Source organism: Pelobates fuscus, chromosome 7, assembly GCF_036172605.1.
Source record: "Pelobates fuscus isolate aPelFus1 chromosome 7, aPelFus1.pri, whole genome shotgun sequence".
NCBI classification, from domain to species: domain Eukaryota; kingdom Metazoa; phylum Chordata; class Amphibia; order Anura; family Pelobatidae; genus Pelobates; species Pelobates fuscus.
Window position 1 is genome coordinate 31,662,359 of NC_086323.1, and position 15,520 is coordinate 31,677,878.

Sequence of the window (15,520 nt, forward strand, 5' to 3'; positions counted from 1 at the left end):
AGAGAATACAGAAGATTCTCTAGAGTCTCCTATAGTGACTGCCAGGTGGGGGAGCGCTGTACTGTGCACTCTCCTCATGCTGGTCACCTGGAGCCTGGATATTGCAGCAGCCTAGTATACCTAGCCATAGTGCCAGAGTTGCCTACACCCACAGCAATACCACACTGTGGCAAGCGCATATTACATACATTTATATAAATCTCTCCAGTTTCCCATCTCAGCCTAGTCTGACACCCCCCCCCCCCCAACCACCACCCTCCCACCCTGTTATCTCAACCTACTGCCATTAATTCTCCCTAGACCCCATTTATCTCTCCCCAGCCACTAGTCATCTCTCCCTAGACCCAGTTATCTCTCTCTCCCCCAGTCATCTCTCTCCCTCCCTCCAGTCTTCACTTTCCCAGTTTCCTCTCCCTCACCCCGGTTTTCTCTCTCCAGCATCCCAAGTTATCTCTCCCCAGTCCCCCCAGTTGTCTCTCCCTAGCACCCCAGCTATTCTCCCCAGCCCCTCCCTGTCCACCCCCAGTTATCTCTCAGTCCCCCCAGTTATCTCTCTCCAGGTTCCCAGTTATCTCTTCCCAGCCTCCTCAGTAATCTCTACCCAGCCCCACGTTAACTTTCCCTCCCCAGTTATCTCTCTCAAGCGCCACCATTATCTCTACTCTTGGTTATCTCTTCCTATCCCCTCAATTATCTTCTCCAAGCCATCCTCAGTTATATTACCCTACCCAAACACCCCACGAGTTATATCTTCCTTGCTCCTGTTAGGTATATCTCCCTAAGCCCACGTTGAGTTATCCCTCCATTTCTTAACCCCAATTATCTTTCCCCTTCCCTTCCCCTCTCCACTTTTCTTTTCCACCACATCCCCGGGTGTCCTTCCCTGTCCTCCAGCAATCTCTCCTCCTCAAGTTATCTCTAATTGTCTCTGTGTAATTGGAAAGTGAGTCAATGTTTTATTTATTATTATATATTTTTTAATTAAGTAAATATTATGTTTCTGTTCTGTTTTAGGCATGGAGATGACTTGATAGTTACACCTTTTGCCCAGGTATGTAGGTAAAAGTGTGTACTTGTGAATAGGTATAGCTGGTGTAAAGGATATGATGTGCATGTGATGACATCGTTTTATAATATGAAAGTGAATCTAAGCACTTGTCAAGTTTTGTAAATGATGCCTTCTCTGTTAGCAATCATTATTAGCAAGCATTATTATATTTGTAAAAAATATTTTATATATTTTTTCCCAGGTCCTGGCAAGTTTGCGAAGTGTGCGAAATAATTTTACATTACTCACCAATGTCCATGGAGCTCCAAATAAGTAAGTTTGTGTTATTTTACATGACAAGACCATTGTTGGAAAAGTATTAACCCCTTAAGGACCAAACTTCTGGAATAAAAGGGAATCATGACATGTCACACATGTCATGTGTCCTTAAGGGGTTAAGGACAAAAATATTATTTCCCCCCAAAAAAACATGAATATTTCTACACAAAAATGTGTAGAAAGCCTCATGAAAATAAATAAATAAAATATAAAACATAACACACATTTAATAACCTTTTAACAAATGTTGTTGTTGTTGTTTTAGTTACTTTGTCAGGAGTAAGAAAAAAATACATACAAAATACTACAAAGTATCCCATTTCCTAATTTGTCTTGTGCTATCTTTTGAGTGCAGCGGAATTTCAGTGAAGCTCCAACACAGTCTCTCTGAGTATTTCAGAAAGATTTTATGGTTATAAAAATGCTCTTTTGAGGAAGGAGTGGTGACAGAGACTCTTTAACATTGTACTTGTTAAATATTATGCAGCAGTAACAGCATCTTTCCACAGGGTGGTGCCATGCTTTTTTGTTTTGCATTATATGTGTCAAATAACTGAATTTTACTAAAAATGGCATCCCCAAATATGTTCATAATAAGTAACATAATAATAATTGTAAACAAAATGAAAATTTAAATCTCTGGACTTATTAATCACAGCTGTGGTCCTTTCTATTCCCTCACAGAGTGTTAAATGGTTCTCAACCCCTTTACTCATTTATTGCAAATGAGGGTTCAATGATAGAAATCATTTTAAATAATGTAAATTAGATGGCCCATGGATCATCCAATTCCCACACATCATGCATTGAGTGGTGTGGCTTATGCAATGTGCCCACTTAACCCAGGGACCGTGCAAGGCAAAAACTGTTGCCGCCACGTTTGCTCCATCCACTCATGCAGACTGACACAAGCACTGACCCATGCAGACTGACACACACACACTGGCCCATGCAGACTGACGTACACACACACTGACCCATGCAGAGACACACTGTCCCATGCAGACACACACACTGATCCATATAGACATACACTGACCCATGCAGACTGACACACACACACACTGGCCCATGCAGACTGACGCACACACACACTGATCCATGCAGAGACACACTGTCCCATGCAGACACACACTGATCCATATAGACATACACTGACCAATGCAGACACACACATACAGACACACACTGACCTATGCAGACACATGCAGACACACACTGACCCATGCAGACACACACATACACACTGACTCATGCAGACACACATTAGCCCATGCAGACACACCCACACTGAGACACACTGATCCATACAGACACACTAATCCATACAAACACACACTGACCTATGCAGACACACACATACAGAGACACACTGACCCATGCAGACACACACATACAGACATACACTGTCTCATGCAGACATACACTGACCCATACTGACACACACTGACCCATACAGACACACACTTACCCATACAAACACACACATACAGACACACACTGATCCATGCAGACACACACTCTGACCCAGACTGACACACACTGACCCATTCAGACACACACTTACCCATACAAACGCACACATACAGACACACACTGACCCATGCAGACACACACTCTGACCCAGACTGACCCATACAGACACACTGACCCATGCAGACACACACATACAGACACACACTGACCCATGCAGAGAAATTAAAGTGCCCTTGCGCTGCTGCCGCAATGGATGGCTGGGAGGGCGCCTGGCTATGCGGGCTGAGGTGGATGCCACCGGACAGGTGTTCTAATGGGAGCTAGTCATCAGTCATGTAAGTGCTCCCTAGCGCCCGGTAACATGGCCACCGGCAAGCTTTGTATAATTACTCCAATATAGAGGGGCTACCAAACGTGCTGCTGCTGCCGCTGCCCCCCCTCCTCCCCCCGCCCCTCAAGCAGCACCCTAGGCTATAATTGGCCTATAGGAAGGGCCGACCCTGACTTGACCCTTTGTCTTAAAATATACTGTGCAGCACGAGATAAGCATAGGAAAAGAGAGCAATATACACAGATAATAGTGCAGTATTTCAAATCAGTGATACAATATTCTTAAGATGTATAGATGTTAAACTTACGCATTCCTGAGCTACTAAGAGCTCCGCTGTATAGTGCTTGGACAATACAATCTCCGTCTTAGGATATATAAGAAGGTCCACTTAGATGTGTATCCAGTAATATATATACATATAGGAAACATATATAGAAAAACGCAGAATGACTCTGATGGTGCAGTAAGTACATATGAATATGGTATCATAGAAACAGTATCCTACTCTCAATTTCAAGGGCAGTGACTTGCTGTAGGGTATATAGCTTGAGTGGTACAATCCCCACCTGGGATATGCAGGAACCAGGAATACACATCAGCAACAAAAACAATACCATTGTTCTTGTAAAAGACCATATATTAGATAACATTAAAGGTAAAAATCTATATAAAATAACAATGTTAAAACAAATAACAGCACAATTAAGGGCTCCAATACACCCTTTTACGCCTTTCACCCAGCAGGGCAGCCCTATTTGTGGCAGGTCCTACTCTATAACAACGTATTTACTACTCGTATGAGATTAACTCACTGCCTTGGAAATCCTTTGTTAGGCAGACTGCAATATCATATTTAAATGCACGCTGGCTATTTCTGTCCACTGTATCTATCCTCACAAATATCGGATTCACAGGGAATGGACTAGGCATTCAATTTATTTAATCTTAATAAATGGGACTCAGTTGGATGTCTATCCATTACCTTGCTAAAGCTGATTCATAAAACATAGACCGCAATGAGCTACTGAAAAAAACACCTGAATTCATCTAAAGCTCCTGAGTCTGACCAAAGTTTCCACTTTCCTGTCTATGCTGAAACCATCCAAAATCTGCAGACACCTCCCGACCTGTGACATACTATATACCGGTATATATATGCCATCACCTCCATTGTTAGTAAAACATAGATCTTGCAGCTTAGGAGCCAGTGGAATGCATATTGCAATCCTTGCTATTTGTTTTGGCTTCAGGTGAGGTACTGATGGTTGCAGAAATTGATGCCTTTTTTCAGCTACTGTCTCTGTGGGAATTTGGTTCCTGCTTGTACCCCAGAGGAGACATATACCTTATGGATCTGTCAATTACTGAATGAAACCTTATACCCCGTGCAGTGTAGATTTATGGAACCACCAGATGAAGTTAAGATGTAGCCTGTCTACTGTAACTGTAACATGTCTATCGGGTACAGTTAGACATATGCATCATTAAACCTTTCATGACATGCCGAATCCATGAACTCCTGGATACAGATTGTAATTTATTAGCCACTAACTTTCAGGCCTGTATTACAAAGTGACCTTTCTCAGCCTTCTTCTGTCTGTTGACTGGGACCAATGTACCCACTGAAATAGGCGTCATAAGACCATGCTAAAATACATCATGTGTTTTCTGACGGTTCTTGAGTCGATGTGAGTCCATCTATATTTAGAACTGGAATTTTCTTGAAAGACAAAAGTGTATTGAGATAGTTTGAGATGGAGATATAGGGCTGAATATACGTGTAAGTCAGTACAAAGATCAATGATCCCTGTAGTTAATGTGGTCAGAGGACTTGGACATCCGCTGACTCTATGGCTAATAGTGACAGAGGGATCAGAGAATTGGTCTTTGGTCTGTTATGCAGATAGAGACTTATTGATCATTAACCCCCATTAGGTTATTATTCTCAACTCCACCGCACAAGAGTAGTTAGGGGTCATCCGTAAGTCTCCCTTCTAAACTCCACCCACACTCAGGATGTGGTTATTCACTGGACTTCCCCTAATTAAAGAAGAACGGTCCTTCCTATTCCTATGTCCTTTCATATTGTGTTTATTTATATTTAACAAACTTGTATGGTGTGAAAAATAGAATTAAATGTAGAAAGTCACATCTTGTTATCCGTTAACTACTACAGAAGAGTGCAGAATAAAGCACTGCCCTCTGAGCCACTAGGCATAGCATTTACACAAACGACTGCGAACCCACCACACCATCGAACAAATTACCTTTGACAAAGTACCATTCTATTTGGTCAGAATGCGCTCGGAATTCATTCGGTTGAAATTAGCTTCAGGATACAAGATTTACTGTATGTATACATAAATAATATTATGAGTAAATATTATGTATATATTTCACATTCAACATATTTTTGCCAATTTTGCACCCATTTGGTTCATCCAAATCTTTTTCCGAAGTCTTTGAATGGACAAAATTCTCACGAGCCAAAACGTTGCGTCTACGAAATTCGGCTGAGTTAATTTGGCCAAACTAAATGTTTCCACCAAAGACAAGTCTATTAAATGTAAATGTAATCAATTCCCCACAGTAAATTGTAGTGAATCGTAATTTGTATTCACGGCCACAGGTAACACATTTATGACAACTGCTTAGGCTAATCCCTTTTTATTCTGCTAACCCATCTGTCACATTTACACTTATAATCTATACAGAACTGTTAAATATAGCTAAACTAAGACAATATTTTGAGCAATATGTTGCCTGAAAGCAATTTATATTTTTAAACAGCTTGCATTTAATAAAAGTAACCACTAGGTGACGCCTTCCGCTAGCACAAGCCCATGTGTCTCTCGCATGCTCTCTAATAACAAACTGATGTTCTGTTATTTTACTAGGTGTCACGAGGTAGAGCTCTGTGATTTTTATATGATTTTATTAAAGACACGGAGGCTCATATTATGCATAACTCTTTCTTTATTTCCTCAGCAGCAAAGATAGAGGAATATAAATATTGTCAAAAAATGAAAGAAAAAACTGTATAGGCATAACGGGTAGCCAATCACATGGTAGAGGAAGTGGCTATATAAGTCCTGTGTCTCCCACAATCCCCCTCTTTCTTTGCTGCTTCCTCAGACAGATAAGTACTTTTTGTTTCTCTCTGACTCAAATTTGATGATCGTTTATTTGTATGATATTTCATTGTTTACTATTTATGATTGTTTAATTACCTGTTACCACTAGCGTTCCCCCTGGGACCCCCTTGGTGCTTTTCCCCCCCTACCCGGGGATTTCTGTAACCTGCCTTTTCTATCCCCCTCGTGCTCCCGCACGACTCCCGGCTCTGTGCTTTTGCCGCAACCGCTCTGTTGTCGACCGCGGCTGCGCACGCATCCCTCCCCGCTCGCGGGCGGGCTCGGCGGATCGGGTGCACGAGCCCCTTCCCCCGCCGGGTGCCCAGTCGCGTGCGCCTTCCCTCACGTGCGGCGGCCATCTTGGGCGGACCTCGATCCTTCCCCTGTGCTGCCGTGCGGTCACCTTTGCTTTGCCGGGTCCCCTGGGAACGCTAGACGGTCTGTGTGTTTCGTTTTCTGTGGGTTACTCAACCCTTTTGCTCTTCTCAACCACCTTAGTGTCATTTAGCAGTATTAAATTTCACTGCCACTTTGCAGCATGCAGGATAGGGAGGATGGGCCTGCGGGTCCCCCTGGGGACTTCCGCTCAGACAGCGCTGAGGGCGCTATGGCCTCCCAAGAATTTCAGGCCATGCTGGAAGCCACTATGGCCTCCTCCATTCAGAAGGCTATTGCCTCGGCCATGGGAGCTGTTACTACTTCATTTTCACAATCGATGCACTCCCTGGTTTTGCCTACTCTGGCCTCCCCCGCCCCTACGGGCGTGGGGTCCCCCTCCCCTGCTCAGACTGTGCCTGGAGCCCGTAAGGCGAAGGCCAAGTCAAAACACGTCGGCTCCCACTCCTCGATGCAGGTTTTACCTGCCATGACTGACACGCTTGAGGCGGTCACAGATGGCGCGCACCCCACGCGCAAAAGAGCCCCTGGCCGGGCTAAAAAGGCTAGATTATGGAAACGGGCTAGAGCCCTTGATGATGGGTCGGATACCGACCGGAGTGTGGAGGAGGAATCCGACTATATGGAGTATGACTCCTTTGGTGATGATGATGTGTCTGGCGAGGATTTGCCCCTTACGGGCGCTAACCCATCAGAGCCCTCCGCCAAGACCCGGGGTCCAGTCTTAGGCCCCTCCGGGGTTGACGACACTATTCTTGATCCTCAGGGTAATCCCCTGTTCGACCCAGACGACCTACGCCACCCCCGGTCCGCTGAATGGGTTCCCCCGGATCATATTGCCCAGTATGTGGCCAAACGTATCCGCACACCCCTTTCCAAAGAAGGCCGCAATAAGCTGCGGGCCGAATGCCCTCGCCCTTCTCTCCCGGGCGCTGCGGGTAAAACACCAGATATTGACCCACAGATTGCCCAGTTCCTGGGTAAGTCGGGCTGGAAGCCCAAAAAGGGCCTTGACAATTCCCTGAAGGGATGCCAGGACAAGATCCTGGACACACTAGGGCCCCTCTCGAAGCTCTATGAGCTTCTAGATACTGCTAAAACTGGGGATTCAGTTTTGGACGTGGACGTGGCCATTGGTTGGGTCCAACGGGCAATATGCTTGCTGGGAAACGCCAATACGGCGATATCTGCGGAGAGACGTAAGGCGATATTACTAAAAATCGACCCTAAACTGGCCACTATGACTGTGGCGGAGCCTGACCCGACTGAAGAGGGTTTACTGTTTGGCACCTCCTTCGTTAAAGACATGGGGTCATATGTCAAGACCTTCACGGCGATTGACAAGGCGCAGGCGAGCATGAAGCGTGTGTTCGCGCCTAAGGTTTTTGGAGGGGCCGGGCGTAACAGGAACCGTCCACCCGGCCGGGGTTTCCGAGGCGCATTTCGCGCTACCAGAGGTTCCTTCTTTCCCTCCCGGGGATTTCAGGACCAAAGAACCCCTCCTTTCTTCCCAGCCAGAGGTCGGGCTTGGGGCTCCAGATACCCCCGCAGCGGTGCCACCAGCAGACGTCCTTACGGTGAGTACCCTTTCTTCCCCTCCCGTTCAGGTAGCAGGGAGACTGGCCTTATTTTACCGAGAGTGGGCACAGCTCACCTCGGATACTTGGGTTCTGCAGTGTGTAAAGGGGTATCGCCTAGATTTTGTTTCAATGCCTGTCCAGTTCTACTCCCCCAGAGAACTGTCCCTTCCACGGGAACAAGACGAGATGATCTCCGCGGAGGTCGGAGAGATGCTCTCCAAGGGCGCTATAGAGGAACTGCCGTTCGCCGCCAAGGGCTTTACGAGCAATCTGTTCCTGGTGCCCAAGAAAGGAGGCGGAGTTCGCCCTGTAATAAATCTTCGTCCCCTCAACGCCTTCCTACGTTACCAGCACTTCCAGATGGAAGGTATTCACTGCCTCAGGGACCTTCTGCGCCAGTCGGACTGGCTTGCCAAACTAGACCTGAAGGACGCCTACTTCACGGTCCCCATTGCTATAGAATTCAGAGATTATCTCCATTTCACATGGCACGGGCGGCGTTGGCGTTTTACCTGCCTGCCTTTCGGTCTCTCTTCAGCCCCTTGGTGCTTCACCAAGCTTCTGAAGCCTGTGGTGGCGTTCCTCCGTACCCGAGGGGTTCGCCTCATTGTTTACCTGGACGACATTCTGATTTTGTCCCAATCGAAGGAGGATCTCCTTCTACACCTAGAATGGACTACCACCCTGCTACAGAAGTTGGGTTTCCTGATCAACTGGGACAAATCGGTCCTAGATCCCGCCCAGTCCATAGAGTTCCTGGGGTTCAGAGTGGACTCCGTCCAACAGTTCCTGTTCCTACCAGGTTCCAAAGTGAAAACCATTCAGAAGGAGATTCGAAGAGCTCTGCGCGTCGCAGACTTGTCCATCAGACAGCTGGCGAGAGTAATTGGCCTTCTCGCAGCCTCTATTCAGGCAATCTTCCCGGGCCCACTACACTACCGGGCCCTCCAGCGACTCAAAGGGTCACACCTTCGGTCAGGTCACTCCTACGAGTCTCGGATACGCTTGGACGCAGAGTCCAGAGACGAGTTGGTGTGGTGGTTAGCACACATGGAGGCGTGGAATGGGAGAGCCATCTTCGGCTCCATCCCGGACGTGGTGATCGAATCAGATGCCAGCTTACACGGCTGGGGTGCTCGTTGTGGCGACGTTTCCACAGGAGGCAGATGGTCCGACGTGGAGAAATCATTGCACATCAACTGCCTAGAGCTCCTGGCTGGAGCTTTCGCGATCCGCAGTCTTACCCCAGGACGGGCGAATTGCTGCGTTCTCCTCAAGATGGACAATGTATCAGCGGTCCGCTACATAAACCACCTGGGGGGTACGAAGTCCAAGATGTTGGCAATTCTGGCGAAAGACTTCTGGCAATACTGCCTCTCCAACAACGTCTCGGTGACAGCGGAACACATCCCGGGACTAGACAATTCGGGAGCGGATTGGAATTCCAGACACTTAAGAGACTCTGGAGATTGGCGTCTACACACTTCGGTGTTCCGAAGCCTGGACATGTTGTGGGGAAAGTTCCAGATGGATCTGTTCGCATCTCGTCTGAACACTCAGCTGCCGAAGTTCTTCAGCTGGAGGCCGGATCCGGCAGCGGTAGCGACCGATGCCTTCCTTCAAGACTGGCCAGGGGGCCTGCTATACGCATTCCCTCCATTCAACATGATAGCTCGCACGATCTCGAAACTGGTTCGCCACGACTGTTGTGTAGCGTTAATCACCCCGCTTTGGAGATCTCGACCATGGTTTCCCCGCTTGATGGAGTTGTCGATCGATTATCCTCGGTTGATCCCAATCTTCCAGGACCTCCTTCTGGACCCGGATGGGAATCCGCACGAACTAGTATTGCAACGCCAGCTACCACTGATAGCATGGTTCCTTTCAGGGGACCTTGGATTGTCCCAGGCGTTCCGCAGACAACTCTCCTACTCCTCGATAACGCTTGGGCCCCAGGCACTCGAACTGCCTATCGGGCTTCATGGAGATCGTGGTCTGGTTGGTGCTTGGAACGGGCAGTGGATCCCGTATCTGCCCCTTTGCCTTTGATCCTCGAGTTTCTCACGTCCCTGTTTGACTCGGGCAAGGCGTACCGCACGATTAACCTCTCCCGCTCGGCTATCTCGGCCGGACACAGGGGTTTGGATGGTTCCCCTGTCGGCAAGCATCCTTTTGTGTGTCGTCTTCTCAAGGGTATCCGCCTTGCGCGCCCTCCTCGGCCTCGCTTCTCTGCCTTTTGGGACGTTAACATAATGTTGCAGTTCCTCTCCTCATGGTACCCTAATCAGGAGCTGTCTTTGAAACGCCTGTCATCCAAGTTGGTGATGTTACTCTGTTTGATCTCTTGCAAGAGGGTCTCCGACGTCAGGGCCATGGATTGGGACGCCATTGCATTCACCCCTGAAGGTGTTACTTTTGATATATCCAGGAGGACTAAATCTGCATCCAAGTCCTTTTCGTATCCCAGGTTTCCTGGCTGTCCGGCGCTCTGCCCGGTGGATTGCCTCAGAGTTTATCTGGATGCCACGAGTTCCCTTCGCTCTGCTGATCTACACGATTTGTTTGTATCTTTCAAGTCGCCTTATCGACCGGTTTCTACACCTACCCTGGCACGTTGGATTCGGGAATTATTATCCTCTGCGGGTATAGACACCTCTGTGTTCACGCCCCATTCTGTACGGGGAGCGATGGCTTCTAAAGCCTCCTCGGTCGGATGTCGTCTGGAGGATATCATGCGGGCGGTAGACTGGTCCAGTGAATCGACTTTTAGAGATTTCTATTTCAGACCTATTGAACACATCGCATCTCGAATAGTTGCACAGCTTTGAACTTGCATAATATGAGCCTCCGTGTCTTTAATAAAATTCCCAGATTTTACTAGTAACATGACGTAAAGTCATGATTTTATTAAAGACACGGAGGCGAGTATTATTCCCTCCCGCCCTCCCGGTGTGGAATGGGGATACGAGATGCTTGAGACTCTACGGATTTTTTCCTGTTCAATAGGTATGTATTGATTATGTATTGATTAGGTATTGATTATGTATGTTTATTTATATGATTGGATGGTTTGATACATCTTTTATGTTAACTAAATTATTTATCCTTTGTATTTCAGAATCCGGTTTCCTTATTTATGACTCCTTATGATGCTGTTTGGTAAGTCTACAGTTTTGAGTCTGGAAATTACCATATTTCTCTGTCTTTTTTTAGCTTGATGTTGTCGCATTGTTCCTGTTTCCTGTGCTGATCAAGTAGGACATCGTTTCTTCTTACCTGGTCTTCGGTTTTCGCAAGAAAGAGGGGGATTGTGGGAGACACAGGACTTATATAGCCACTTCCTCTACCATGTGATTGGCTACCCGTTATGCCTATACAGTTTTTTCTTTCATTTTTTGACAATATTTATATTCCTCTATCTTTGCTGCTGAGGAAATAAAGAAAGAGTTATGCATAATACTCGCCTCCGTGTCTTTAATAAAATCATGACTTTACGTCATGTTACTAGTAAAATCTGGGAATTCTGCTAGTCTTTTCGTTAAAATAAAACGTGTGGATTTCAGCAGGACCCTGAGAATAAAATTAAAACACCAAATAGTAATGGGGGTATTTAGCATGATGTTCAATGAAAGCCCTATTTGAATAAAGACTATTTTATATAGATCCCTAGGCAGGGTGATGCAATGTCCAATCCTGGCCCATTACAGTAGGTTGGCAGGGATTCTTGGAAATTGCAGTTCAGAATAATGTAAGGAGTATGGGCAGTCTGAGAATCCCTGAAATACATTAATATTTTGCTAGAAACCCCACTATAATTTTAGGTTAAAATAGGTGGCGATTGGAGCAATAATTCTTGAATAGGAAAAAAATTAAATAAAAATCAAAAGCTGGCTGGAGGCAGGCACTTCATCGAATCACAAAATATCTCAAAATATAAAATACACGTATATGAAGTTCTACTTGTTGCCCTGCATGTGGCAAAGTATAGACTTGATGAAGGTATGAGACTGAAACATTGTCACTTACTGTATTATAAGTATAAAACCTTAACTCGCTGCGGTGGAGTAGGTTGGGCTAAAGTCTTAATCACACAGCATTTTCAGGTGGCTCGGTCTGAACTTCGATTTATTAGGACAACTATCGGTTCCTGTAGAATTTTTTTAAGGATTCCATGATTTATGAGATTTTTTGGGGTCATCTGCCTCAACACAGGCCCACAATAAGGGCAGTGATAGAGGGACACCGCTCTATAGCAGGAAAATTACACTTCACTAGCCCCAGTTGATTTTAAACTAGGATTGTATGTATGTCAATTGCTTGATGTAGCAGTTGGTAGATAATAAAAGATCATAGTCTCAGCTACAAAAGTAATACAAAAAACATTGATGATAAAACATAATTGATATTCATCGTTTAAGTGATTTTGCTTTAACATTTATACATTTTCCACTTTTCTTGCAGAAGATCACCCATGACCAACCAACCTCAAATTTCCAGAGTTAATATACAAGGTTAGTAGCAATTCATGGAATCACTCTATAAAGTTTTCTTGAGCAACATGTCTGACATATGCTACCGCTGCCCCGCGGGTGGGCCTTGAGAGCTATTGGAAGAGATACACACAGCCATGTGTGAACCTGTGCGGTGGTTTCTGAAGGCCAGTTTGGTGGTTGTGGAATGCTTATGAAGTGGCTCTGGAAGACCTAGGAGGTGGGATGGTTGAGGGAGGCCAATGATTTGGCTGCAGATGTCCTGTAATGTGGCTTTGGAAGAGATATTTGTTTTAGTATTTATTTTGTTTTATTGGTTTCCTGTCTGTTACAGAGTTCAGAATTCCAATGAATTCACAGATAGTCCAAAATCTTAGCTAAAGGAATTAGCAGTTAATTTAATATAATAGCGTAATCTAACGGTTCTTATAATCTGACTAGATACCCTGATGCAGGAGGCGTATTTGTACTGTTTCAGAATAATTTGTTGCATTCACCTTTCAGTTTATGTGATGGGGACTTAGAAAGATCTCAATATATTCGTTGGTCATACGTTGGGCAAATGACCCAACAATATAACGTGCCATGTCAGGCTGTGAAACATGTTATAAACTAAATAATTGAATTTGTTTGGTCAAAGCGTATCCTGTTGACATTGTAGCAGTTTGTTATCCTAGCCAAAAATCCATACAGGAAAAAAATTAACACTTTCTTTATAAATTCTTTTTGAATTCTTTTAATTTAATTCACAAATGTTAAACACGTTGGTTCCTGCAATTAAGAAAGACACAAAAAAAGGGGGAAATAATAAAATAAAAGAGCAGTGATTGGAGTATAAAACACAGCTTTATTGTGTTTAATTCTATACATTTTTAGAAATGGAATCTCTGATGTGATCAAAGTTCACTTGCCAAAAACAGCTGGTTCATGTCCCCAAAATGTCAGGAGATCTCGAGCTGTACAATTTTGGGGTAAATGTACATATTAAACAATAGTCAGCAAGAACCATCTTTGTATTCCTAACCCTTTAGTGCCCCTCTAAGACCAGAGTAGTCAAACTGGAAGCGTTGCTTACTTAGAGAATGTTTAGTTCGGCTGTTTTTACCTTGAATTTGAAATTCACTTTGAATTCTCACTTTGGTGAATAGCCCTGATAAAGCCCAGCTTGCACACCTGTCCTGGTTAGAACAAGGTAAAGTGAGGTGAGATTTATAAAGTTGTTATCAAATACTTATTGCCTTTGAGTGACATTTTTTGACAGTTTGAAATGTCAGTGCGTGGGTAGAGTGCGTGTCAACAAACTGTTCATTTGAGTGAGCGTATTAACCCTGTACGTACCCTAACTCTAATACATCCTAGTCCTTAATTTACAGCCTCCCACACCCTAACTCCTTACCATAAATTTGACACTGATTTAAGCAGAGTTGAAATGTATGGCTCTTATAGAACGTCACAAAAAAGTAAAGAGTGACATTTCTAACAAGCCCTCACAATAGGGTATTCTTAATAGGTGGGTACCTTCCTGGGATCCCTACCCTTGCGTGGATGGAATTTCCTGCTAGGAATTAGTAAATCTTATTAAAAACCAAAATCACCCCACCATATTCTTAGTTTGTGTTCATGAAGCAAGCGTGACTACTGGTTTACATTTTAACTTTTCTGAGTTGCACAAATGTGGGCAGTACACAGGGGATTAGGCACACAGTTGTTTATTCTGCAAACTGTTTATATACGTATACAAAGCTTTAAATACCATTTACGTGTTTATAGGCCTTTTGTTTTTACTATGGAAACGAAATGTCAGCCTTTAATCCAGTTCTTCAAGTCAGCAATATAATTCAGTGATACTTTGTTGACATATATTTCATTCCGTTTGGATTCTACCCAGAATCCTCTGCAGCGTAAACATTATCTAAAAACAACAAAGACTCTTGGAACAGTAGAAACTGATGCTCATATGTTTATAATGGAAGAGTACTCCATTAAAGGGACACTCCAATCCCATAAAGCACTTCAGCTTCCCTAAGTGATTAATGTGTGAAGAGTGTGTCCCCTTTTTTTCTTTTTACAAAAAGTGCAGATTTCCATAGAAATTGGCACTTTTCTAAATTAACCTGGTTAAACCGCCTTGGCTGTAAGACATCCGGTCTTGTCACTTCCTGGTTTGTTTAGCTCAGTGAAGCTAAACTCAAGAGGCAGCAATTGCCTAGAGCATCTACCTGCAAACACTTGACACTCATTGGACTGCATTGCATGCCTCCCAACAATCAAGAATTTGTCAGGACAGTCACAATTTTTGCATTGGTGTGTTTATATGTAGTGTTGACTTTTAAATGCGGGTGTATATTTGTGTGTAGTATGTTTGTCTGATTGCTGGGATGTATGCACATATACAATATACAAATTTACAAAGGTACACATATACATTGAGACACACACAGTTACACACACTGGTATATTAACGCTCACAGATACAGACTCACATATACACACACTAACATACACATACACTGATACATAGATACACACTTATACATACAATGACACACAGATACTCACACTGACATACACAAGTACACACTGAAGAATACACACATTGACACACACACACTGGCACACAGATACACACAGTTACACACACTGGTATATTGACGCTCACAGATACAGACTCACATATACACACACTAACATACACATACACTGATACATAGATACACACTTATACATACAATGACACACAGATACTCACACTGACATACACAAATACACACTGATGCATACACACA

General features: G+C 44.4%; 1 protein-coding gene across 3 annotated transcripts in view; it reads left to right on the forward strand.

The window, feature by feature from the left end:
• Positions 1–15,520, forward strand: part of PDE4B (phosphodiesterase 4B) — a 346,805-nt gene that overhangs the window by 254,061 nt on the left and 77,224 nt on the right. For all 3 annotated transcript variants that reach the window (XM_063427888.1, XM_063427889.1, XM_063427890.1), the window contains 3 exons: positions 1,015–1,051; positions 1,251–1,321; positions 12,706–12,755. In XM_063427888.1, coding sequence (XP_063283958.1) covers positions 1,015–1,051; positions 1,251–1,321; positions 12,706–12,755 — 158 coding nt within the window. The remainder of the gene's footprint in view (positions 1–1,014; positions 1,052–1,250; positions 1,322–12,705; positions 12,756–15,520) is intronic.